General features: G+C 52.8%; 7 protein-coding genes and 1 pseudogene across 8 annotated transcripts; 4 read left to right on the top strand and 4 right to left on the bottom strand.

The window, feature by feature from the left end:
* Nucleotides 1-2152: 2152 nt before the first annotated feature.
* Nucleotides 2153-2221, bottom strand: EV422DRAFT_t11 (annotated as a pseudogene). The gene has a single exon. The product of its transcript is annotated as a tRNA-OTHER (tRNA).
* Nucleotides 2222-3470: 1249 nt separating this feature from the next.
* Nucleotides 3471-8982, bottom strand: EV422DRAFT_513808 (uncharacterized protein). Its single transcript, XM_053069191.1, has 7 exons — nucleotides 8833-8982; nucleotides 8698-8763; nucleotides 7921-8605; nucleotides 7755-7858; nucleotides 6822-6997; nucleotides 6176-6748; nucleotides 3471-6088 (listed from the first exon to the last, which is right to left on the bottom strand). The coding sequence occupies exons 3-7, from the start codon at nucleotides 8544-8546 to the stop codon at nucleotides 3665-3667; spliced, it is 3903 nt and encodes a 1300-aa protein (XP_052929146.1). The 5' UTR covers nucleotides 8547-8605; nucleotides 8698-8763; nucleotides 8833-8982; the 3' UTR covers nucleotides 3471-3664.
* Nucleotides 8983-9111: 129 nt separating this feature from the next.
* EV422DRAFT_513807 (uncharacterized protein) lies at nucleotides 9112-10170 on the top strand. The gene is made up of 2 exons (XM_053069190.1): nucleotides 9112-9544; nucleotides 9607-10170. Exons 1-2 carry the CDS (start codon nucleotides 9216-9218, stop codon nucleotides 10022-10024), a joined length of 747 nt encoding a protein of 248 aa, XP_052929145.1. The 5' UTR covers nucleotides 9112-9215; the 3' UTR covers nucleotides 10025-10170.
* Nucleotides 10171-10183: 13 nt separating this feature from the next.
* EV422DRAFT_513797 (uncharacterized protein) lies at nucleotides 10184-11506 on the top strand. Its single transcript, XM_053069189.1, has 4 exons — nucleotides 10184-10546; nucleotides 10641-10722; nucleotides 10864-11019; nucleotides 11085-11506. Exons 1-4 carry the CDS (start codon nucleotides 10422-10424, stop codon nucleotides 11460-11462), a joined length of 741 nt encoding a protein of 246 aa, XP_052929144.1. The 5' UTR covers nucleotides 10184-10421; the 3' UTR covers nucleotides 11463-11506.
* Nucleotides 11507-14464, bottom strand: EV422DRAFT_513784 (uncharacterized protein). Its single transcript, XM_053069188.1, has 9 exons — nucleotides 14044-14464; nucleotides 13798-13967; nucleotides 13441-13742; nucleotides 13200-13368; nucleotides 13089-13123; nucleotides 12462-12682; nucleotides 12201-12397; nucleotides 11932-12136; nucleotides 11507-11857 (listed from the first exon to the last, which is right to left on the bottom strand). The coding sequence occupies exons 1-9, from the start codon at nucleotides 14267-14269 to the stop codon at nucleotides 11742-11744; spliced, it is 1641 nt and encodes a 546-aa protein (XP_052929143.1). The 5' UTR covers nucleotides 14270-14464; the 3' UTR covers nucleotides 11507-11741.
* Nucleotides 14465-16504, top strand: EV422DRAFT_513776 (cyclin-like protein). Its single transcript, XM_053069187.1, has 8 exons — nucleotides 14465-14760; nucleotides 14824-14947; nucleotides 15011-15145; nucleotides 15231-15304; nucleotides 15381-15576; nucleotides 15632-15831; nucleotides 15904-16086; nucleotides 16162-16504. The coding sequence occupies exons 1-8, from the start codon at nucleotides 14708-14710 to the stop codon at nucleotides 16268-16270; spliced, it is 1074 nt and encodes a 357-aa protein (XP_052929142.1). The 5' UTR covers nucleotides 14465-14707; the 3' UTR covers nucleotides 16271-16504.
* Nucleotides 16505-16542: 38 nt separating this feature from the next.
* On the top strand, nucleotides 16543-20434 carry EV422DRAFT_575592 (P-loop containing nucleoside triphosphate hydrolase protein). The gene is made up of 4 exons (XM_053073212.1): nucleotides 16543-16917; nucleotides 16993-17075; nucleotides 17548-17667; nucleotides 17755-20434. The coding sequence occupies exons 1-4, from the start codon at nucleotides 16736-16738 to the stop codon at nucleotides 20160-20162; spliced, it is 2793 nt and encodes a 930-aa protein (XP_052929141.1). The 5' UTR covers nucleotides 16543-16735; the 3' UTR covers nucleotides 20163-20434.
* Nucleotides 20192-23803, bottom strand: EV422DRAFT_136042 (ATP-binding protein). The gene is made up of 16 exons (XM_053064774.1): nucleotides 23610-23803; nucleotides 23446-23546; nucleotides 23190-23374; nucleotides 22804-22880; nucleotides 22625-22743; nucleotides 22500-22561; nucleotides 22343-22434; nucleotides 22081-22270; nucleotides 21946-22012; nucleotides 21743-21883; nucleotides 21543-21672; nucleotides 21067-21475; nucleotides 20826-20994; nucleotides 20670-20762; nucleotides 20412-20573; nucleotides 20192-20336 (listed from the first exon to the last, which is right to left on the bottom strand). Exons 1-16 carry the CDS (start codon nucleotides 23630-23632, stop codon nucleotides 20221-20223), a joined length of 2136 nt encoding a protein of 711 aa, XP_052929140.1. The 5' UTR covers nucleotides 23633-23803; the 3' UTR covers nucleotides 20192-20220.
* Nucleotides 23804-23810: the final 7 nt, after the last annotated feature.

Below are 23810 nucleotides of genomic sequence, written 5' to 3'. Positions count from 1 at the left end.
ATGCGGTGTTGGCGCTCTAGCGGTGTGAGGGGTCCTCGCGGACGAGCAGCGTCAATGACCATAGGGTCGTCTGGGCGGTTGTCGGGGCTCATGAGGGTGGGGCTAGTGGTAACTGGCACATATGGCTGTCGGTTCCTGCTTCGCTCTAGACGGCGCTCAAACAATCGGTTGTCACATTGGATGGCCTGTTCCATCACGGTGTCGATTGAGGCGGTAGGGGGCATCGTGAGCATTAAGTCCTTGACGTCTTCTTTGAGGCCGCGACGGAAGGTGGCAATCAATGCCTGGTCATTCCACGACACATCGCATTGCAGCTGTCGGAATTCAGCTACATACTCTGTTGCTGCACGGGTTTGTCGAAGGTTCTGGAGCTTGTTTTCGGACGTGCGGATCCTGTCGCTGTCTCCAAAGACTGCTTGCATTTGCTGGATGAAATCATCCAGGTTCGTAAGGGAATGATGGTCTTGTTCGACAAGGGGCGCCAGCCAGGCCTGGGCGGTGCCAGTGAGGTAAGTGCCAATAGTTCGTATCTTGGTCTGATCGTTGGGGTAGCGCCTGGGTTGGAGGGCGAACATGAGCCGGATCTGGTTGAGGAACCCACGGAACTTGCTTCGGGTGCCATCAAATTTGTCTGGGAGACTGATTTTGGGTTCGGGGGCGTGAGTGGCAGGGGCAGTGGTCTGGGTTTGCGCTAGTTCGGCTTGTTAGGGTGGTATTCTGCGCTCGAAGTTCGTCAATCGCATTGCACATGGCTTGCCAGGCTTCGGCCGTGAGGGGAAGGGCGTCGGACATGGTGATTTGGCGTGGAGGTACAGCGGCTGGGGGTTGTTGAGCAGATCAAACTGTTATGAATGGGCGGAGCCGATGGAAATAGAGGCGACTTGTGGTGCAGGTTGTTGACAGGTAATGGTATTCAGACCGAAACAAGAACTAGAACAAGACTAGGAAGAACTGGTGTTGATCTGCTGGGGGATCAGGACGTGGGGAGCTCAGGGGAGGCGGCTATTTATGCTTTTTCTGGGAAGGCTGGGGAAGCGTGGGGAAGCAGAAGGGTACGGAATGAGAGGGAAGCCAAGAGAAGCGCCAAGGGTGGGGAAGCATAGAAACAGAAGACTGGGGATGAGGGTGGCTACGCTGAGGCTGTGGGCGGGTACGTGGGGAAGTATGGAGAAGGGTTTGTAAGCGCCGAGTGTTGGGAGGTGTGGCTACGTGCGGCTGCGTGGAGAAATGAAGGCAGTGGCAGGTGTGGGGTAGCGCGGCTGCGTGCGGCTGCGAGGTTTGGCAGATGTCAGGTTTTGACAGGGAATTGACATTGACTGACTGTTGGGATGCTGTCATGAGGTAAGCGCATGGTATGGACGCGTCGTCCATAACACGAATATCCTCAGGAACGTATAAACGTCCTTCATGTCGTACTAATCCATTTTCGAACGTATAACGGAGTTCTTTCGAAGTTTTCTCGTGTTGGGGCTTTTGAGAAATTTCATCCAGATAATCCAAATATGGATCTTCGCGTAGCGCTTTTTTCCATGCTTCTTCTGAGCAGATAGGTGACTTTTGTGGATCGTCTGTCGTAGCGTTGGAGGAAGGTTCATTGACAAGCATGTTGCTGATCTGCGTATGCATGTCGAGGCGTCGTTGACAATCTACACATCGAGGCGCATAGATTGGATTGCGGGAGAGCATGTCAGCGATATGATTCCATCATCCAGGTAAAAACTGGATGTTGAAATCATACTCTTGTAGCTTCTCCACCCAATTGGCTTGTCTTCTGCTCAAATGGGGTTGCGTTTGGATGAATTCGAGTCCCTTGTGATCGCTAAAACATCGGAAGTAACGACCGATGAGCTATGGTCGGTTGGCAACCAACATTTTGACAAGAGCTAAAAGCTCCTGTTCGTGCATAGGATATTGAGTTTCTGCGTCCTTCATCTTTCTAGAAAAGAAAACCACAGGCCGGAGCCTAGGTAATTTCTTCCATTGTCTGACGAGAGTAGGCAGATTCGTAGGGATCGTTTCATCGCCAGAGGGTTGTCCAATCCAGCCAGCGATAGCGTAGCCTGATGAGTCGGTATAGACTGTCAAGGGAATCGTCCCAGTCGCTCGGAACGCCCCGGAGAGGTGGTACAGTCACAGAAAGAAGACAAAAATGTTTGGGGAAGGGAGGAATTGAACCCACACCACCTGGGTGAGAGCCAGGTGGCTTAACCACTAAGCCAAAATGTAACGTCAGAGGAAACAAAGACAAGGTTCCCGTAGTTTATTTCTTCACGTAACTGCCCTCCCGCTTACGCCACGCTTCTGCGTACGGGACTTCACCCTCTTCTTCCCTTTCGGACCTTGTGTCCTCTTTCTACTTCAGACGTCAATACATACTTCACAGTATTTTATCCAACACAACATAGAGTTTGCTCAGTCATCTGCTTCCTCTGCCGACTACTGCTAAGTGTCTTGGTGATGCTAGCGGTAGGTGGTGCTACCATGTAACGTCAGAGGAAACGTAGACGATATTGAGCCCTTCCGAGAGGGCTGAGAGCAGTATATTGTAGTGAAGAAAAAAGTAAGAAGCTTTTTGCAGCGGCCGCTCGACTGACAGCTTTATATATGGGCTGCCAGTGGGGCTTGCGTGGCTTCAGTGAGGCTTGGCGCCTTATGTAATGTATCACCGAGAGCTCGGGTGGCCAGCCCGGGTCTCGGATCAAGTAGAAGTAAAGAGATGTAATATGAAATACAAGTGAATATGAGATATCCCCGACACGACGTCAGCTCAGGGATGCCTTTGCCTCAAACAAACACATCACACAGTGCGTCAACACTATAAAATGAACATGAGCTCTCCCTTTCTTCACATATCCCTCGTAGTTCACCTCTTATTTATTTGGCGCCCTCCTCAGGATCTGAGGGAGGTGTCGGGGATATCTCGTATTCACTTGTATTTCATATTATACTTCTTTAGTCCTACACGATCCGAGACCCGGGCTGGCCACCTGAGCTCTCGGTGATACATTACATAAGGCGCCAAGCCTCACTGAAGCCACCCAATATCGTCTACGTTTCCTCTGACGTTACATTCCGGGACCCATTCTTGATGAGAGATTCGTATTCAGCATCCATAGCTTCGTTCCACTTTGCTGCATCGCTCGAGTTTAGTGCCCTGCTTGAACGTTTTGGGATTTGTGTGTAGTACTTCAGTTGCGGGAGCATAGGCAAGGTTGCTTTGTTGAATTCAAGTGCTGGAGTATGTGACACATCCGTACTGCACCAACTTGTCATCTGCAGGTTCTTCCTGGTCATCTAGGTCCTCGGAGGCCTTGGCCCATTGATCAGTGTCAGGTTGCAGGTTGGGAGACGCATCAGGAAGCTCAGAATCCCCCTCTGCAGCGTGCGAGCGTGATTTGGTGTTGTCTGTGGGCTGGGATGCGTGGGACGCAGTGTTGTCAATGTTGTCTGTCATAGAGCGTAATCGGCTGTTGAGGCTGTAATGACCGGATTTTTATCGACCTGAGGATGTGCACCTCTCATTGAAATTACGAGGCGATGGATCTTAAAACAAGTTCCAATATAGTAATACTACGGTTCAAACCTATCCCAGCCAACCCCATCTCAAAAAGCTTACACACAATGCATACATATCAATGAGTTGTTCTGATGTACATTTTACACGCTATTCCCAGCGTGACCTCCTCCCTTGTCCCCTTCCTCCCCTGCTCCCATCAGCGCGACCGCCACCAGGCCGGCTCATATTCGATTGTTGGTCTTGATCTTGCCCCGGTGCGTATCCCCGTCCAAGCTGCGATGGTGCCCCATACGGTCCACCACGCTGCGACGGCTGTTGAGGCTGGGTGGTTTGTTGGAGTGGATGAGGGAACGGGGGTCGCTGGTGTTGCTGGGCTTGGTGATATGCCGGTATACCAGGTCCAGCGGGATTGCCTGGGGATTGAAGCGTCGCTGACAGTGTGCTAGGGACATTCAGAGGAGTAGTCGACAACCCTAGTGTAGCGCCTGTGGGCGATCCCAGTGAATTTGCCGTTGCAAGCAAGGCAGCTAATGTGGAGTTCGAAGCAGTAAGATTGCTGGTGCCCACTCCGACGCCTGAAGTGGGAGCGGGGGCTGCATTATCCGCTAAACCCGCGACATTCGCTGTCGTGCCGGGGATGCTTGGACCGTTTCCAACTTGGGCCAGCAATTTCGAAATCATGCTCATCTGCGCCGGGTTGGAGAGCAGGTCCAAAATGTTGAACGCTGGTTGTGATTGTTGATCAGGCTTGCCATGAGTTGGTGCAGGGTGTACCGTTGGTGGGCCGGAAGCCGATGTTCGGCGCGTTCGCGGATCACTTGGCATCCCGGGCAACGGCGGGGGTGGCTGATCGGTCTGTCCAAGTGCTTTCGCATACGTGTCCAGCAAACTGGGTTTTGAAGGAGCAGGCTTTGGTTGTCCGGATGCAGGCGTGATGGGTGACATGTTCACCGCCGGGTCCAAGCCGGGAATATTCGTGCCAGACAAACTGGCCAAGGAAGCAAAGGCTGGCGGAAGAGCAGGGGCAACCGCCTTGGGTGGGGATGGGGCCTTGTCGAAGGCAGATGCAGACGAGGTTGGAAGTGTCAAAACAGATGCCTCCGTCTCGGAGTTCGTTCTTGATCGTCTCTGCCTCTGCTCGTTCCTCTCCTTCTCCCGGTCCCGCACCTCCCACTCAACGTGACCTCCGCCTCCAAAGTCCTTCGACAAGATGATGACACCGTAAAGCTTGTCAGCCTCTCTCGGCGCTTCAGGGAGACGATGGTCGTCCAGATCGGCTATACAGGGCGGTATAGGATCGTCTTTGCCAAGAGGCGAAAAATACATGTCTTTGATGGACACATAGTGATGGCCAACGACAGCCCAGCGATTGCGAGAGCGGAAGTAATTGAAAAGGGAGTTGTAGTTCTCCAAGTTTGCGGCAGCGGACATACTTTCCGTTGACGTATCCATCGCATCTGCAGTCGCGTCTTTCAATGCATTCGCCCCATTCGCCCCCTCTCCCTCACCAGGTGGGAGGATCTCAACCACGACCACCTGCTTGCCGCCAGAAAACCTTTGCTCCCGCAAATACTTCTCAACAACATTTGGCGCAACCCTTCCATCGATGGAAATGGTGGCTGGCAACAGGTCTTCCCAAGTCTTGACACCGCCCACAAGCCGCCCTCCAACTTGACGACACGAAGCGGTGAATTTCGCTACTTGAGGCATATGGATGCGGCCCGTCCAAACCGTGGCATTCAGGTCGGTAGGGCCGAGATCCAGGATCGGGTCAACCTCCATCGGATTTCCGTCAGCCGTTGTGGGGTCGTCGTAATCATAGGCGCCATAACCATAGTCATCGCCGGCAGCGTCACCTTCTAGAATCAGCTCGGTGCGAGGTGCCTCCCCATCATCGTCTTCACGCTCAGTGGCAGCGTCAGCGTCAGCAGGCGAATGATCGACTGAAGTAACTGCCCGATGTTCCGATGTTCCGATGTTCGCGTTGGTCGCGGTTGGAGAGCTATCAACGACATCCATGGCCACCTCCTTTTTCGAGATCGAATCTCCGTCGCCGTTGCTCAAGTCCAATCTGGCTCTCTTCGACGCGCGATCTACATCCGCCTCATCGGCATCCCGCGCATCTTTCTCACGCTTCAAGTCGGAAGATCGTTGGTCTTCGGAGTCAGTATCAGCCCCGTCGGGTGTCCACGGCGACTTGACAGAGCTCGACAGCGGCGTGTTGGACCCTTCATCATCGACGCTTCTAGCAAAGTCGCTAACTGCCGAGATCGGCATCCCTTCGTCCATCATCAGATTATTTCCACTTTCGGTGCGCACAACCTCAATATCTCCCTTGTGCGTTTTTTTCACGACCACGCCAACTGGCTCTGTGTTGACACGTATGGCTTCGCGAAGCGCTTTGCGGCGGTATTCGGCTGCAGCTGCTTGGACTTGGTCGTTCGCCAATTCCTGTGGTGCAAGCCGGACCAGCTCCTCAGGGGTTACATCGCCGCTAACGACAAGGCGGCGGAGGCGGAGGTTGGCTTTGTCTTTGAGATTGAATTGCAGGGAGCGATATTTGTTTTTGTACTGGAAACGGTATTGAGAAGCGGTCCGTGTGAACGAATTGAGCTTAACAGATGAGTCGGGAAGCTAACAGAAGAGTATTGCACTTACGGGTTCCGCACATTCCACGACCCCCGGGGCATTCTTCTTCGGTGTCGCCCAGGCTTCATACATTGCCTCCTCTAAACCGGCCACAAATGCTTGCGGATCTTCCAGATTCACCTTAATCTCAACATCGGCGTAATCTTCTGTATTCTCTTTTGCTTCCGCAAAGATTCCAGTGAACGTTTCCAGAAATCCTTTGCGAGCCATACGACGCACTGGCTCCTGCGTCCAGGCCGGAGGAGTAAGTTTCGGTGGAGCAGCCGACGCGATAGGCGTGAGACTGGTCATGATATTGTTGGCAGCGATGCTCCCGGATCCAGCAGGGGCGATGGGGACGCCGAAGAATTGGCTGGGAGGGATGTTGCCCTGCACTTTTGCGGAAGCGAGCGCTGCCGCTCGATCTTCCTCAATGCGAGAACGTTCAGCAGTGACGTGCCGATTCGCGCATGCGGTGCTGCAGAAGGTCTCAGTGCCAGCTTTGTTTTCAGGGATGTCTGTGCCCTTGGCGGAGTTCAAGCAAGGCTTGTGTGCACACTTCGTCGAGCATACTTGCGATGTCGACGGTCGCTTCTCAGAGTGCTGCAAATGAAGAGGAATGGCATGAGTACATTGTCCGTGAGACGGTCATTTCAGTAGAACCGCTTATCCTTACGTCATGCGTTGCATCCCCAAACTTGCTTTTCGATTCCGGTACGGGAGACGGAGTGGGATCTCTGCTAGCGCCTATCTTACTGGCTCTTCGCGAGCTAGTCTGCTTTGGACTCGGGCCTTTGGACCCGACTTGGGATCCCGTTTCTTGGGCTTTCTTGGACGACGGTAAACCAGGCGCTGTGTGTGGTCGGTCGAAAATAAGAAATCAAAAGATGGGAACGATTTTGGTGAGTAAAACCTCCAATTCAATCCAGGTCCAAAGGGATGGGAGACTACACAGAAGCACTATCTACAGAATAGCGAGTCAAAGGAAGTTGGGACAAAAGAGGCAGACGATGCTCCGGCTTCACTCCTGTGCATATGCGTGCTTTCAAATGTGGTTGCGAACCCGAGAGGTTTCCAATGAAGATCTGGGAGTTGATGGTCCCTTTCCGCTATCGAGCATCCACGGCCGTCGTCCCGAAGGCATCAGAGACCCACATCTCCCATACGTCGTAGGCAACGTTGGCGTATCTGATGGACTGCATCCTCGCAGGTCTGGCGAAGACCACTGAACATACGGGGACAAAGCGCCGGATGCAAATGGAATGAGCGCTTTCCGCTCGCAATGGGGGGACATCCTTGGCGCTAAGCCAACGTCCATGATCATATGCGACATGGAAGCTGCTCCGTCTCAGATGGCACCTGGTCAGAAGCGGGCGCGCTATTGAAATCCACGTGTTTCGGTAGGATATTCCCCGGATCTCGAGTTCGCAATACACTTTGCACAAACGGCATCGAAGCACACGGATAGTCCTCGCCACATGCGTATCACAGCGGATATTTGGAAAACGTAGTATTTCCAAAACCAAAGCCACGCCAAACGGGCAAGAGGAACAGGGGAAGGGATAGGACTTGACGCATCACAGACATCAACTTCTACTCGGGCACTTACGTTGATGATTTGCTCCCGAAATCAAAACAGAGCATGGCGGACATGTGTACGTGGTAAGCTTCTCGCCTGCCTTTTTCGTTAATCCCACGCACGATCCATGGAACCTGCGAAAGTACGACCGGTTATGAAATAGTTGCAGTAACTTCAGCAACAAGGACGAGCATACCATTCGGAGCAATTGTCGCATTGAATCATGAATTTTCCAGAATCCGGCTGTCTGCATATACACCATACGCGTTGGCCTTTTTCATTATAGCCTGGTTTCTTGGGTGGCACCAGCTTCCTAGTAATGGAAGGTCCAGCAAGCAATGCCTTGTAATCTGTGTGTTTTTCACGGGTACGCATGGAGCGACCTTCCCCAGGGGTGGACGCCGCGGTCGACTTTTGTTCCTTTGCGCTCATCGATGAAGCGTGCTGTGAGGGATTGCGGCTCCTCGACCGCTTTGTCATGGTGGGAGTTGGAAGCGTTTTCTGTCCCATGTGAGATATGTCTTTGCCTTCCCCATTGACATTATCCTCAGAAACTCTCTCTCCCTGCGGTTGCTCCTCCTCCACACCATTTTCATCATCGCTCTTTGCAGCGTCCGACCCATCTCCATCTTCGTGAGTATGACTCTCAACAGGTTCCGCCTCCAAGCCTTCATCGTCCTGCGTCTCATCTGGCCCCGGAACTCTTGTCCCAGCTTGTCCCTGATCAATTCCTATATCTTCCATCGTCCCAGGCGTATCGATGATTCCCAAAGCCGCGTTTGCTTCGTCAATAGCAAAGGTTCCAGGCGCATGTATTGACATTCCTCCATGATCATAATCTTGAATATGCGGTGATGGAAACAAGTCTGTAGGAGAGATATCTGGAAACAGAAGAGTGTCGTCAGAAAAAGAACTGAGGTTGAACGCAGGAAAGTACCTGGTTCCATACGCTTAGCTGCCATTCGCTACTCACCTCCGATATCACCCAGGAGACCGTGCTCGTCGCTCCAAGGGAGAGTTTGTGGCACGGACTCGTCGCCTGCTCCGTCCGAAAATTAGAAGGTGAGCCACCGAAGATCGTTTTCTAGCCGGTTCGAGAACACCTCACTCTGAAGGTGGGCACGAACGGACGCGAGGACGAGGACACAGTTGACAATTACCAGCGAACAGCTCTGCAGGGTTGTCCCAGTCCATCGTTGATATGTATCGCGCAATTGCGTTGAAAGCTGCTTGCAGATCGTAGTAATGCGGGCCCGACAGCTCGCCACGAAAGGAAAAAGTGCGCAGCGCTGGTCATGCACAGTATTCCGAATTTATTCGGGGTCACGTGGAAACAGTCATCACCTCTCACACTTCCCGCCAGCTTCTCGCACTTCTCGCACTCCTTTCCAACTTGAACAAAAGGAGACAACCGACCAACTACCCGCCAACATCGCTCCCATTCAGCTCCACGGTACACCTCATACCCAGTCAGAAGAGTCGTACGCCAGAATGTCGATTCCAACGACTCCGGCGACGACGCCACATGTGGGCTTAGATACATTACCAAACGAGCTTTTGCTCGCCCTTTTGACCTACCTCCCTACCTCCCTCCTCGCTCAACTGCGTTCTTTGTCCCGCCTATTCAGAGAGGTCTGCAGCGATGTCATCCGAGCAAACTTACTGCAGTTGCGAGATGGCTTGAAGAACGCAAAGGACATTATATTATTGGCAGACTCGGCTTACTCTTTGGGAGAAAATAGAGGCCCTGTGGCCGGCTTCAAGTTAACCTGCGCGAAAGTCGACGTCGACAGAGTGGGTTTGGTTTTTCTCGTCGCAAGGTATGGAACTTTTGGGTCCCAAATGCTCCGTCGTGTCCCCAAAATCTGACATTGCATCCAAGCGAACCTACTTCGGGCCTCTACGTTCCTCTAGTGGGCTACCTGCCACTGCTTCCCTCCCGAACTCCTTATGGCATCTCTGATGCGTTCTCACCCGAAAAGCCGCCTCGGTTGCGTCTCTGGTCGGAGTCATCCAGCTTCCTTTACGATGGGCTACATTCACTCCCATCCTCCAAATCGCCTATTGAAGCGAAGATTGGGAGTTGGGGAGTGGAATTAGAGACGACCGTGGGGAGTGGGAAGGCTAAGGTGGGCTGGGTGGAATATGAGGTTGTAAACTGTATGTGTCAGGCGGATCAACCAAGCGTAGCGGCAACAGACGGCGAACCGGAGAGCATGCTCGAAGGCCGGCAGTGCGCACATCGATCCGTGGACATCAGCAAGGTGTTCCTTCCCTCTTCTTTCCTATTACCAATGTGATTTGATCCCTGGAACTTTCCGAAAGCGGCGTAGCACGGCTCCCTCTCTCTCCACGGTCTCATAAGCTACCTATTACCATCCCCTTTCTTCCCACTTTCCTGTGTATGTACAGTACGTTCAGTAGTAATGGAGACCATCGTTTACCCATTTCGAAATGTACGGGACGCGGCACGATAGCCCGAGCCGCCGTGTCCGAGTCATGTCCGAGTATCCGCTTTCAATTCCAAGATCAAGCCCTCGCAGGCCATCGACTCTCATTTACTGTGGAGAGCTGACGTGGATGAACCAGGCGGCATACCATACATACTTACGGGCCTGTATAGATAAACAGACACAACATCACAACCTACTCGGAGTCCGCCATAGAAGCTGTCTTTAAGTTCAGCCTTGCGTCGTTATGACTCCGGAAGAAAGGGTTCGCGAAGCCATCCGCGATCTGTGCCGTCACCACTTCGGGCAGGTTCTGCAGCAACAGTTGAATGCATTTTTGGAAGAGCTGCTGACAGTGGTGTTCGGTGTCCGGTAAGGACTGTGGGTTGGACTTACGACGAAAGTTTGCACTTCTGCCCACGACGAGACCATGCGCTCTGAAGCACCCTGCTGACGAGGACCGCAGCGATGCCTTCCTCAACCCATTCTTCCCTTATGGCCGATTGAAATCACATACCCTACACGATTTTTGCGCCGCAACTCGCCAGGTCTGTGGATGTTGAACTCGTGTACGCAGCCGGTGCTTTACGCTGTGCGCTATGTTGGCGCTATGTTGGCGCTATGTTGTGTCTGGCAATGTGCAGAGAAGCCGGCCTATGCAGGTTAATCTGATGCCATTGATATCGTAGATATCCGGCATCTCCCCCACTTTATTTCTGCAAGCCTTAGTCATAAATGAGGATTCCGTTTTGTTCGTAAATCGGCCGAGGTTCCTCCAAAGAATCACCAGAGATGAACGTGACCACTACACCCATATTACACTCGTCAATTCGAAGACTCTGCAGGTGCGGTTTCTACAGTCTTGTCAGTCCCACTCTTGCGCAACAGACATTTAATTTATTTTCCAAAGCGTTGCTCACCAGTTGACGCTAAGAAACATGCAGACTCGTTCAATAGCATTTCTGTCCGTGTTCGGGAAACCGATTCAGGACATCAGATTTTAGTCAATGATGTCGCGGATGAGGTGGCTGCGTTCGGATGGCTGTTAGCTTTCCCCTTCGTGCTGACGTGTGATGGCGCAGGGCACGGGAGCTCGAATCCGACAGACATTCCGAGGCTTGTATTCAGATTCGAAGCGGATTACGAGTTCAGAGACCAAACAAGGTTAGTCCAGGCTGCTGCATGGGTATCTAACCGCCACTCAGGGCAGATCATCTCCCACCAGAACCACCGTGATTCGGGCTTTCGCAGTCCCAGCGAGTCTGGTCTCCAATCCCGTAGACTTTGAGGAAGGAGCAATGTCAGAGTTGGCGGCCCATATATCACAGCAGACCTTTTTTCGTAATTTGCGTTCATATGTAACTACCGTGTCGGGGCCAATGGCATTATGATGTACATGTATCGCAAACTGAGCTCCGGTGTAGAAGCAGTCGCCTTCCTGGAGACAGAGTAGTGAGCCTTGCGCACATTGGTTCGCACGGCCAATTAACCCTATGGAGTATGTACGCAACATTCACGAGGAATCGGGAATGAGTGGCCTCGTACGCTCACCCCCCGCGTACCCCGCCTACCCACGCGACTGAGCTTCCTTCCTTGCAAACTCCTCCGGCGTGATGAATGCGGCGGATATTTGCCGGCCGGCGAACCACCGCTTGTCCAGTCCCTGACGTGCCTGCGCTGCCCCTAAAACCGGATGGCATTCGTTGGTAAATGAACGGTCTGTCCATGTCGACAAGTGACCGACGTAGAACTCTTACAGTCGGCGCTCCCAAACTCAACAAATATGTCAACCGCATCTTCGTCTTGCAGAGTCCCATTTGCTTGCTTGACTGGATCGACCCAGATCAGGACTTTAGTGACTTGTCCGTACTTCCCACACTCTTCCGTAATCTCCTCGTTTAGAGTGTCGTCAAGATCTTTGAAGAAGACCATATCCCGCAAAGATACGATGTTTGTGCGGGGCTAAGTTGTGCCAGATGAGCGAAGGCGTAACAAAACGGACTTAGCCCGCAAGAAGCTCACATACCGCGGTTTCAGTCTTGGATCGCATCAGCTTCTGCATGATCGCGAACCGCTGGTTTGCGCTTATAGAGACGTTCTCCTCCAGGGTCGAGTTATCATCATTCATTATCTGGGCTTTAACTTTCGCTATTGCGTTCTGCAATGCCGGATTGACGGATGGCATTTGAAAGGAAGGCGCTGGTGCAAGTCCAGTGCGTTGTGCTGTCGAGGATGGCTTCAGGAAGTGTTCACTGAACGGAACTTTCACAAACATCAAGGAACTCACCGATTGTGCTGTTGATGTTCTGCGCGACATTGAGAACGCGGGCGGGAACGACGGCCGGAACAACCGGAATGACTGGTAACTGATCCAGGTTCTTCATGCCCACGGGCATGGGCCCTCCGATGATCGCCGGGCGAACTCGTAGTGGCAAACAACCGAGCTCAAAATTGTTCATGCTTGTGATGGCGGATGCTGCTGAAGTTTCTTCTTCGAACTCGAGATACCTGCGATATGCAACGAAAGTACGAGACAGGTCAGCATCCATTCGGAACCCCGTAGACATGCTCCCACGTGTCCCAAGTTCTGTCGTTCCGCTAATCTACCCTGCACTTCATTGGCGATCTAGCTTGTCATAGCCAGACTGGCCATCCTCATCCCTGCGCTCGTTGCCAGACGAAGGTCTACGATTCGTTAGGATACCAAATAGGCAATGAGGGAGGAATGGAGGAGAGAAAGGAAGGGTATGGGGGAGGAGGAACGAAGAGAGAAGAGAATAGAAAGAGAAAAGAGAGAGACAAGTCGACAGAGAGGGTCAATATCACCGCTCCTCGAATCAGGATACCCGGACCGCTATAGACGCTTTCAAATGGCATCTGGCTAAGCCTACATGGGGCAGCACCGTCAACTTACCCACAGCCTTTATGCTTTCGGAGCTGCAGATCGGGCTGTTCCGAGAGCGAGAGGTGTGATCAGTACATAAGCAGATTATGGAGAATTCTGCTTTGTTTGTTTTGCTCATACCAGAAGCGAGCATCCTTTGATCTTTCCGAAGGATTCAAAGATACTTTCGACGTTCTGCTCAGAGACAAACTCGCTGATATTCGCTATGTAGATACGTGACGGAATTGGTGGCGGCAGGTTAGCGCCTATGCCTGGATTGTAGTTGTTTGGGCGACCGACTTTCAATTGCCTTCGATGCGCGCCGGGCTAGAGATGAATTCACCGCTGCAGATGATCAATCATGAACGACCGCGAAGCATACCGTCCTCCCAGATCAGCTCCGTTCATCACCTCGAGGGCCAGCTCGGCCGCCTCGGGCACCTCGTACTCCACGAAGCAGAATCCTTTGTGCTTTCCAGTAGTTGGATCCATAGTCATGCTTACGGATTTGACGTAGCCAAACTGAGAAAACACGGCTTTGATGTGAACTTCATTAAGCTCGAAATTGATGGAGCCGACATAGATTCGACTCATGACCGCAATTGACCGTGCTTCCACTCCGGCATTGAGCGCAATCCCCATCGGTGCTATCAGAGGTGCTTGTCCGAGTTTCGATCGAAGCAGCTATGGCGGTATCAGCAGTCGGCGATGTCGAGGACGTAATGCACTTTGAGCCCACCTTTGCAGTGATTTCCCTAGCGTAGGCTTTGGCCTGTTCCAGCTTCGCCCTTTGTTCAAGACTCAGTCCTAGGGACACCGGGGCAGGGTTTATGGACTGCACGGCGGGCAGTGCTAAAGACTGTGTTTGGGCGGACGTTTCGGGTTGTGGTGAGACGGAGGCCGAGGCTGCTGGTGAAGTGAAGATGCAAACCAGGTGTGAGCTGGTATCCACGAGGTTATCACTCTGTTTTCGCTAGGATCTTACCAGCGCTTGGCTTCGTGGTTGCCATTCCATCATCCCAGCCACTTGGCTTTTTCCGCTTCTTTCGAGCGTCGTCCTCGACATCGTCCTGGTTATTCTCGTCCCTGTTCCGCTTCTCTCCTGAAGGGCTAGGTCCGCCGTTCAGTGGCGAGACTGTGTCCTGTTCGTCTTCATGTTTCACGCTATGCTCTGCGTCGCCTCGGTCGCTGGGCGGCGGGCTCGCCATCATCGGTCTGCTTCAAGTGGGCGGCTGCAGTGGAAAGAGGGTGGGTGTATGGCTCCTATTCAGCTGTTAACGACGACAAGGCTCTTGGTGGGAGTGACAGCGAAAGGCAAAAGTCTTGATGGAGGCAAGTCTGGAAAAGCCTGGGCTAGAGCCTGGGGTGGGAAGCAGGAGAAGCAGGGTCTCAGGGTGGAAAGTGCATGTTGCATTTCTCAACTTTCAAGCAGTCAAACGCACAAAACTTCGCAGATGCCATTGTCAGAGAATACCGACCCCACCGTTCGTCATCTCTTCCCAGCATAGTCAGAATACCTACGGCCTTCGCCGTTCCATGCTCTTCGTTGCCGCCTTCAAACGCGAGATCATCGACTTCTGTACGGCCTCGAGGCACCGCCGCCCAGCAGCAGTGCAGTAATATCAACAGTAAGACGCCTTCCCCGGGCAATGGCTCCTGTAACGGAGCCGTCACCGGACGCTACGGCAGCGATCCTTTCGCAGTGAGTATTTATGTCTTTCTCGGCCACGGAAGCGTTCAAAATTCACAGCCAAGCTATTTTCAGGCTCTTTGAGGAATCGTCGCAGTTCCGACACTGGAAATTCACTCCGGAAGAACTTCGGCACCTTCGGGAGAAAGTGAATCGCGAGGGGGCGGAACGAGTGCGAAAAGCCTATGCTGAGCAATCGGTGCAGTACATCTGCAAGTTCTGATACTAGGAGCCCTCAGAGGCTAAGATGGATGCTCTGCAGGCAATTAGTGGTAAAGATGAGCCAATACCGGAATGCATTTCATGGGAGGAGCAGCAGAGGTTGAGCCAGTTTTATGTCAACCGACTGGTGAAGTTTTGCAAAGCGATAAAGCCTCCATTAGATCGGTTTGTTCAGGTACGTCCCGTCCAAATACCGGTGATCTCTGCGTACGGGGCCGTCAATGACTCGAAATAACAAATACTGTCTCTTTCTACCACAGGCAACTGCCGTAGTGTTCTTCAAACGATTCTATCTGAGGAATACCATGATGGACTATGACCCCAAAGTATATTTGTATGTGTGTGGTCCCATGGACGGATCACTAGTGGGCGGTACGAGATTTACGATTTTCTAACTTGCTTGCGTCCAGCTTAACCTGTCTCTTCCTGAGCACCAAGGTCGAAAATCAATATATACCCCTCAGAGATTTCCTTGCGCAAATACCGAAGGCCCCCACTGCCGAGGTCATGAAAGATTATGAATTCCAACTTTCGCAGGGCATTCGCTTCGAATACCAGGTGCATCACCCATTCTGGCCTTTGCATGGTTTCTTCCTAGATGTACAGGTGGGCGAGCGATTCATGCTGTCAGTGGCGTCGCATACTTCTCACAACGTTCCAGAACTATATACTCTCGGCACACCCAAAGGCAGCGCATGACCTCCATCTGCAGCGATTGACAAAGACATATCATAGGGCAGAGCAATTCGCCGCGTTGGCCACGTTATCGGAACTGATTTTCACACACATGCCTGCTCAGATCGGCTTTGGGTGTTTATTAGCTGCCTCGAGAGAAAATGATTTCGAAAAGGAGTTGGAGAAGTATGGGACAGGTCCTCCCGGTTCACGTTGGTTGAACATGACGGCCTAACGATTGCGGTTACTCCCAATCAGATATCTCACATCGAGGTTTCATGCGGAGGCGGACAACCTGGCGCGACTGCGCGTCGAGATGGAGGCCATTGTTGATATTGTCACGAAACAGGGTGATATCAACGTGCCTAAAGGGGAAGCAAAGGACATCGATACGAAGCTGGACAAATGCAAGAATCCGGAGTTCGACCCAACCAGTGAACTGTAAGTCGCGGTTCCTTACTGAGGGCGTGAGTCACATTGGCATTTTCACGATCTGACAAACATCCTGGCCCACAGCTTCAATCACCGAGCGATAGATGAAGAGCAAGCCAAACAAGAGCGGTCGGCTCTGAAATCTCTATCACGGCAAGCAAGCGCGGTGGATGACGCCGCATTCTTTCTTTGATCCGTGCTTTCGACGGCCGACATGAATAGAGCCACTGTTTACCGGCTATAACGTAGACATCAGTACCACCGTAGTCACACCTGTAGACCAATGATGAAAATGGCGCATTCTTGATTGTCAGGTGTGGCAGAGAGCCTCAAGTTGTGGGGTGCGGGTGGGGTAGTACAGTATGTGGGGGGACGCTCCATTTTCGCTTGCTGTGTCACTGTAATCAAAGCCACCACTGTCTAAATAGTGTCAGCGCGCGTGACGATGTGAGTTCTTTTGTCGGGGTTGCGATCTTTCCCAGGCAAAAACACCGCAGAGAGACTTTTTAGCAGCAGGTAATTGCGACCCGGGCGGCTATAAAAACAGAGACCCCTCGCACATCCCCCGTCCTCAACACAACACACAACAAATCGAACCCAAAGCACTCGCCTCGACCACACTCCACTTCTTCCAACAACAAACAACAAATCGTTCACAATGTCTGGCACTCAAGAGAAGCTTGGAGTCTGCGAATGCGGTGTTGGCTGCGGCTGTGACGGAGCACACGGCACCGCCTGCAAATGCAACTCGGCGGACGTCAAGGCCAAGGCTGAGAGCAAGAAGGAGAGTGCGCACTGCACATGCGGGACAAAGTGTGTATGCCCTGCGCAAAACGAAAAGTAAGTTATCAAATAGTCCGTGTACTTGCGCTTATATGGAAGTGATATTCATATATGTGTCTTTATCTTTCGCAGATGCAACTGTGGTGAACCCGAACGGAAGGTCGCCGACCACTCTTGTTCGTGCGGATCCGCTTGCAAGTGTCCCAAGGGTCAATGTAACTGCTAGTGCATTCACAAGATGCGTCAGCACGAGAGCGTCGGAGACGGCGTGTGATTACGCCTAGTCCTTGACTCAATCCCGGCCCTTCTAGCACGCTATCTATGTAGCTTTTTGTGTTGCACTTTTTGGTCATATGCTCCTACGATGTCTGGCACGAATACAATTTATTATATACCCAGCTGCTGTTCTGTGATGTATCAGTCCCGAATCAGGAAAGGCAGTTGATGGCCAGGTACTAGGTTGTCCGCCGCAATCCTATTCGAGTAGCCTTTCTGGTTGATGGAGATCCCACTTCGTCGCCAATTCTTTGTGCAAGTGTGCGATCTAAAGTTCGGGGCGCCAAGTATGGCAAAACTGCGCCTTTGTTGCGGTTGCTCGTGATCATAGCAGTCGCAAAACGCGTCGTCGAGGTTTCGGCGCTTTTTCCCGTTCTATACCTGTCCATGTGGTCACTGGCGAAATGACAGGCAGACAAGCAACCCAGTCGGAGCGGCGGCTCGCGGACCTCAGGAAAGAGCTGCCCATATACACCTACAGGGACGAGCTGCTGGCCGCTATTGAGGAGTATCAGTTTCTGATCGTGGTCGGTGACACAGGCAAGGAACGAGACTGCAGAGACACGTTCAGGAAGAACACCCATAGGAACACGATCTAAACTTCTCCTTCTTTTCCAGGAAGTGGGAAAACGACGCAGTTACCACAATACGTGGTTGAGGGACTTCCAGCTATCCGCAATGTATGCATAACGCAGCCGCGCAGGATAGCTGCCATATCCGCCGCCCGACGAGTCGCCGAGGAGACGGGCACTCGTGTTGGCGACCTTGTTGGGTACTCGATCCGCTTTGAAAAGCAATCCTCTTCCTCGACTCGGTTGCTCTATGTCACAGACGGTACCCTGCTTCGGTATGTGGCTACGGACCCACAAGTCCGGGCCTATGACCTCATTATTCTCGACGAAGCGCACGAACGGAGCTTAGAGACAGATATCTTGTTTGCGCTACTTCGCCAGGCATGCCGACTACGTCCGGAATTGAAAGTGGTCATAATGAGCGCGACCTTGGAGATTGATCGTTTCGCGGCGTATTTTGGGGATGCACCTGTATTCTCCATTCCTGGCAGAATGTACGCGGTAGACATTTTTTGGCAAAAGAAGATGAAGCTGGGCGCGGCAAAGGCCACCTTCCTGAGACGAGCTGTCGACACCGTGTTGCATATACACAAAAACGAGGAGCCTGGTGATGTCTTGGTCTTCCTCACAGGGCAACAGGAAATCGAGCAGGCTACCCGCCTCTTCCAAGAAGCCCACGAAGAGTTAGACTACGACGAAGTCCGTTATCGGAGCACAGTCCGCGACGTCGCCATCTTCCCGATCTACTCCTCCCTCGAGACCCTGGAACAGCGCGCAATCTTCGATCATGCCCCCGACGGCGTGCGTAAGATCGTGTTCGCGACTAACATAGCTCAGACGAGTGTAACGATACCTGGAATCAGATACGTGGTGGATTCAGGTTTTGTCAAGCAGAAAATGTTTGACGCGCAGACTGGTGTAGATGCGCTGGTCGTTGTGCCGATCAGTCAGGCCGCGGCGACTCAGAGGGCTGGTCGGGCAGGAAGAACTGCGATGGGCAAGGTATACCGCCTGTACTCGCGAGAAGCGTTCGAGGGAATGGACCCGGCCACCATTCCCGAAATCCAACGGAGTTCATTGATTGGGACCGTGCTGTCGATGAAGAAGATGGGCATAGAAGACATTATCAACTTTGAATTCATCGACCCGCCAGATCCGGAACTGATCGTCGCGGCCATCAAGTCCCTTTTCCTATTGGGCGCCGTCGACGAGCATGGGCATCTCGCGCAGCTCGGTTCCAAAATGGCCGAGCTCCCCATCTCGCCTTTCCTGTCGCGCGTGCTTATCTCGGCTTCCCTGGACTTCCACTGTGCTTCTGAGGCTCTCACCATTGTGTCCATGCTTTCCGTGGAAGAGGTGTTTACAACTCCGCGCGGCAAACGTAAGCAGGCGGAGGCGGAGGAGATCCGTCAACGGTTCCATGATGCAACGGGGGACCACCTGACGTTGTTGAAGATCTACCAGGAATGGGAGAGCGACGATTTCTCGAAGGATTGGGCGTACGATCATTACCTACATTACCGCGCCATGAAAGCTGCCCGAAAAGTCCGGGAGCAGCTAACGGAAGTAATGCACAAGCTCGGTCTGCCTGTCGATTCCTCTGTTGCATCTAGAGATCATGACGAGCGCGACAGAAAGCGGAGGAGGAGATTGGATGGCCGCAGCACTCATCTGCGTCCATCCCTGGATCCCACACCCATTCTACGCGCTTTCTGCACCGCATTTTACGTCAACACTGCAAAACGGCATACCCAACGCGCCGTATTCTACCCGTACGCACCGAGTGTAGCCCACAAGTCCTCATCATTAGCACCCACCTCAACAAACACACAAACCCGATCCGCATCCCAAATGCTGGCCCTTACCCTCCACCCTCAATCCTCTCTCGCAGCAAGCTCACACCCGCAATGCGATTTCGTGATCTACAACGACGTGCAATACGTCAACCGCGCCAACATGCGCACCGTCAGCAAGATCCGGTTCGAGTGGGTTGAGGTGTTGATGGGCAGGCTGGGTTTGGTGGATGAGGACCGGCTTGCGGGTAACGTTGCAGGGCATCACGAAGGACGGCGTCCGAGCATCTCTATCTCGGAGGTCGCTCAGCTCACCGCTGACGATGAGAAAAGCGATGAAGGCAGCCAAAAAGGCGACGGCGAGACAACCACACCCGCACCGAAACCGGAATTCGAGCTGGTACACGAAGTCATCGACGAAGCACACCAAGTCGAGCGATCATTCGGTGAGGAGATCGGCAAAGGCGCCGTTGTCTCGCCATTGGTTGACGCAAACGAGGGGAGTAGCGGGCTAGTCAGTCCACGACCGCACACGCACCCCCATATTGCTGTTGGCGGGCATAAAGAGGAGGCGGTGGTGGATGAGGAAGCGAGAAAGAGGGAGGAGGCTGTCAGGGCGGCTAAGGAACGGTATCTCAAGCGAAAGGCCGGACGTAGTTGATGGGAGAGCAGGCAGATGCTCAGGTAGTCTATTTACGTATAGGCAGTGTTTGTAACTTCTAGATACATGCTGTTGCGCAGATTGCCATGAGGGCGTCTGTCTCTTCTATGGCTGATACGGGAATGAGTGTAACTGCGGACGACGAGGTGCTGAAAAGCTCGCGTGATTTCAATGCTGTGTTTTCGTTTGGGAGTATGCGGGTTAAAGTTCGCTGCACAATGATGAGCGACAGTAGGAGGGGTTCCATACCTTGAGAAACCCAGCTTTTCGGCAGTTTGTGGTGGTGAAATACTCGTAGATTCATAAGATGTTGCGGTGTGAACCGTAACTCGTGAAGCGCGCGAAGAAACGGTGCAGACAACTCTTCGACCAGGCCAGACAGGGCGTCGCCGGATGTCAAGCCGGAAGGATCTGGGCAAAATAATAGGCAAGGGCCGATGAGCTTTATCGGATCTCCAGTCCCCGATCCGTATGCATCATTCGTGAGCACGAAGGTTTCAACCTTACCCTTGAAACCCAATGTACCGATGATGTACCCAGTCTGGTCATTTCTCAGACCCTGCACCTTCCAAATGCTCGCGGTACTCGTTTCCGCTTTCGCTGCGTTATGAATATTCCGGTTATGATTGATCACCCCCGTAAAGAAGGGAGGGAAGTACAAACCTTGCGTCGTCCGGGCGGAAGTGTCCTCCTCCACCGCAGAATCATCCTCATCATCATCATCATCTGCGCGTGACTGTCCCGGGGTCCCGCAAGTGATATGCCACTCGATGTTGGCGTCGCGGGGAAGTCTTGGTACGACGATAAAGACAGCCGGGACAGAGGCCCGCGCCTATGTAGAAAACGATGTCATTCAGTTTCACGTCGCCCTTCCCACCATCAAGATAGGTGAGGCACAACATACCTTCCCCAGCCAAACCCTCCTCGCAACGTCCACAAACCTCACATCAGTCACATACCCCACACACATCCGCGCCTCCTCCAATCCCACGCCCCGGGTCGCCAACACCCTCCCCACATGCCGCAACGCCAACCTCGCCTCCTCCTTAAACGCCTTCACACTCAATTCCGCCCCCGGTGTCGTCGCATTCACAAACTTCATGGTATGCGGGACCAACGCGATCTGGCCCGCAAGGTGGATTTGGGAGGGAGTGGAGGCGAGTTGGGAGTAGGGGCCAATGTTGGCGGGGGCCCAGTAGGAGAGGGATTGGACGTGTAAAGTGGATTTTTGTTGGTGCGGGTTGGGGGATGTGTATGCGAGGAGGTCGATTTGGAGGCGAGTGGTGGGCGGGAGGGGGACTTGGATCGTTACTCTGTGGATTGGAAACGGAGTTTGGTCTCTCGACTTCCTAAAGCTTAGAAGATCCAAATAGGCATTACCGGGGAGGCGGGTTGATCCCAAAGTACGATTTATAGCTCGCGTTCAAAGTGGCGAAGTCCTCCATATCCCGCACATTAACATGCATGTTTAGTACGTTGTCCCAAGTGAGAGACTGCTTTGCCAAGCGACCTAAGGAACCATAGGACCTTTCTCATCAGTATAGTATGCTTATGAATGAACAGTCGTGATGCCTCCTTACTTTGCATGGAGTCCATCACCATTATGATCTCTTGGTGGGCGGTGAGATTGTTTTGGCGGGTGGGATTTACTCCCTCGGTGTGGATGTCGACGCCGGAGAAGGCGAGGTAGGTTGCTCTCCGACTGCAAATTGGCCATTCATCTGCGGCAGAGAACTGGGTTCTAGTGAACGAGCCGGAAGAGGTGTGCCACGTAGCAACTCACATGATGTATCAGTGGTACTTTCAGCGGATATAGTGCTTTCCGGAAGTACAGTTCGGCTAACTGAGCCCTTTTCGCCAAGCGTCCGTCAGCCTCAGTGCGCTTGCAATCCGATCCTGCAGGTGTACGCGCTCTCACCCATTCCACGTCGTCAACATCGCCCGCATACTCCTCAACCGCCATCGGATTCTGCACCAGCTCCTCCCTCAAATTCTCGCTAAGCCCCGTCTCCTCCACATTCTTCACCTCTAGATGACATTTCACGATCCGCAGATAGGCGACCGTAACGACACCGTCGTCCGAGTGGATAACTTCCTCCATCTTGTCTCTACGTGACGTGCGGATTTCTGTGTGAGGATGATCAAATGCGATGTGCATGGGCAATGGGGTGGAAACGTACATCACGATGCGTTTGATAAACAGTGGGCAGTCGAGGGTGAAGGTCTCGAACTCGCCGCCTTCGCCGCATACGTGGGCTCCGTAGCGCTCGTTCTGTCAGGGAAGATTGCCTGATGAGCATCCGCTGCTGTAAGGGTAGGCATACTGAGTGCTCTTACCAAACGTAAGAGATGGGGATGGACTTCCGCGAGACTCTGCCCCAGATGCTTCGGCGTCAACCCTATGTGCTCCAGTCTCCATGAGCACTGCGTCCGTCATTCACCCGACCGACAGCGGTCCATACCCATGCACGCCACTTTGATGAGTATAGAATGCAGTCCAGATGCGATCATCTCCTGCATCAACTCCTTCTGATCTCGCTCCCACAGGTAGGCCAGCGATGTAAGCCCGAGACGAGAACATCTATGGACTCATGTATGAGAAACTGCATTGTATTGACAAATGTTTCTATAGGGTACATACACATTCTCGACTCGTACTCGCTGGTAATTGGATAGAATCGCACCCGTTGCCACGGCCTCGACATTTGGAATTGATCTCTACATGTACAGTAGTTCCCACGGGAGAGTTGATGTGAGCGAGCGAGCGATGGACGGATGCGCATTATCCGGCTCGCTGACTCTCATGACAGCGATGTGGCGCTGCACGTTCCTCAAGCATTCTTGTGGCGAGCGACGGAGCAGGGATGAACTATATCCTTCCTGGTCATTGGTGCTCGCTCCAACAAGATCGGATGGTGCAGTTTCCATAAGGATTTTTGGCCCGCGCTTCCCCCACCAGAGCGGAGGTAGCTGTCGCTTCATGCAACCCGGCTCGGGTCTCGCGAATTAAAGACAGATCAAACATACCTTCACCTCCGAAAGCAACTCATAAAGATCTTCAACTTCGTCCTCCACCGTCGGCCGGTAATCGCTCCCTCGCGAAATCGACTGGCCCTGTATCTCTCGCCTAAACATCGGCAGGTCCATGCACCCAGAATACATGTCGATCGCGTCGTGTCCCACTGTCTGATACATGTAGCTATCCAGTTCGTCTACAGGTCCAGGGCTTGGTTCAACAGGTTGCTCTCAACGTTTGTCGGTCTTCGCAAGGAGATATACTTGCCCTTCCCGCTGGATACGGCGGGTTTGAGGTTGGCTAGTGCCACTATTTTATGACCGTTGGCGACACAGTGCATCATGTTGAAACAGCTGTCTTTGCCGCCACTGGAAGAAGGTGTTATCTTCATTTGTGTAAAGTATAGATCATTATGCGTTGCGGTAAGGTACCTGATGAGTGCGACGACCTTCATTTTTGGCTTCTGGTTCGTGGGTCAATGTTGGGGTTCTGTGAAGATGGCAGGTGAAGAGGTCGACTGCAGGGACCCTCTGATTGGTTAGGTTACTCGTCTGTTCTTCCCGAAATACTGTAATTTGTTAATGCTTGGAAAGCTGAGGTGACATTCCGTCCGAGGGATGGGCACCAAACTT

This window comes from Fimicolochytrium jonesii (assembly GCF_025526975.1).
Source record: "Fimicolochytrium jonesii strain JEL569 chromosome Unknown EV422scaffold_2, whole genome shotgun sequence".
In the NCBI taxonomy this organism is placed as follows: Eukaryota; Fungi; Chytridiomycota; class Chytridiomycetes; order Spizellomycetales; family Powellomycetaceae; genus Fimicolochytrium; species Fimicolochytrium jonesii.
The sequence above is the reverse complement of the archived record's forward strand: the minus strand, read 5'-3'. Positions and strand labels throughout refer to the sequence as shown.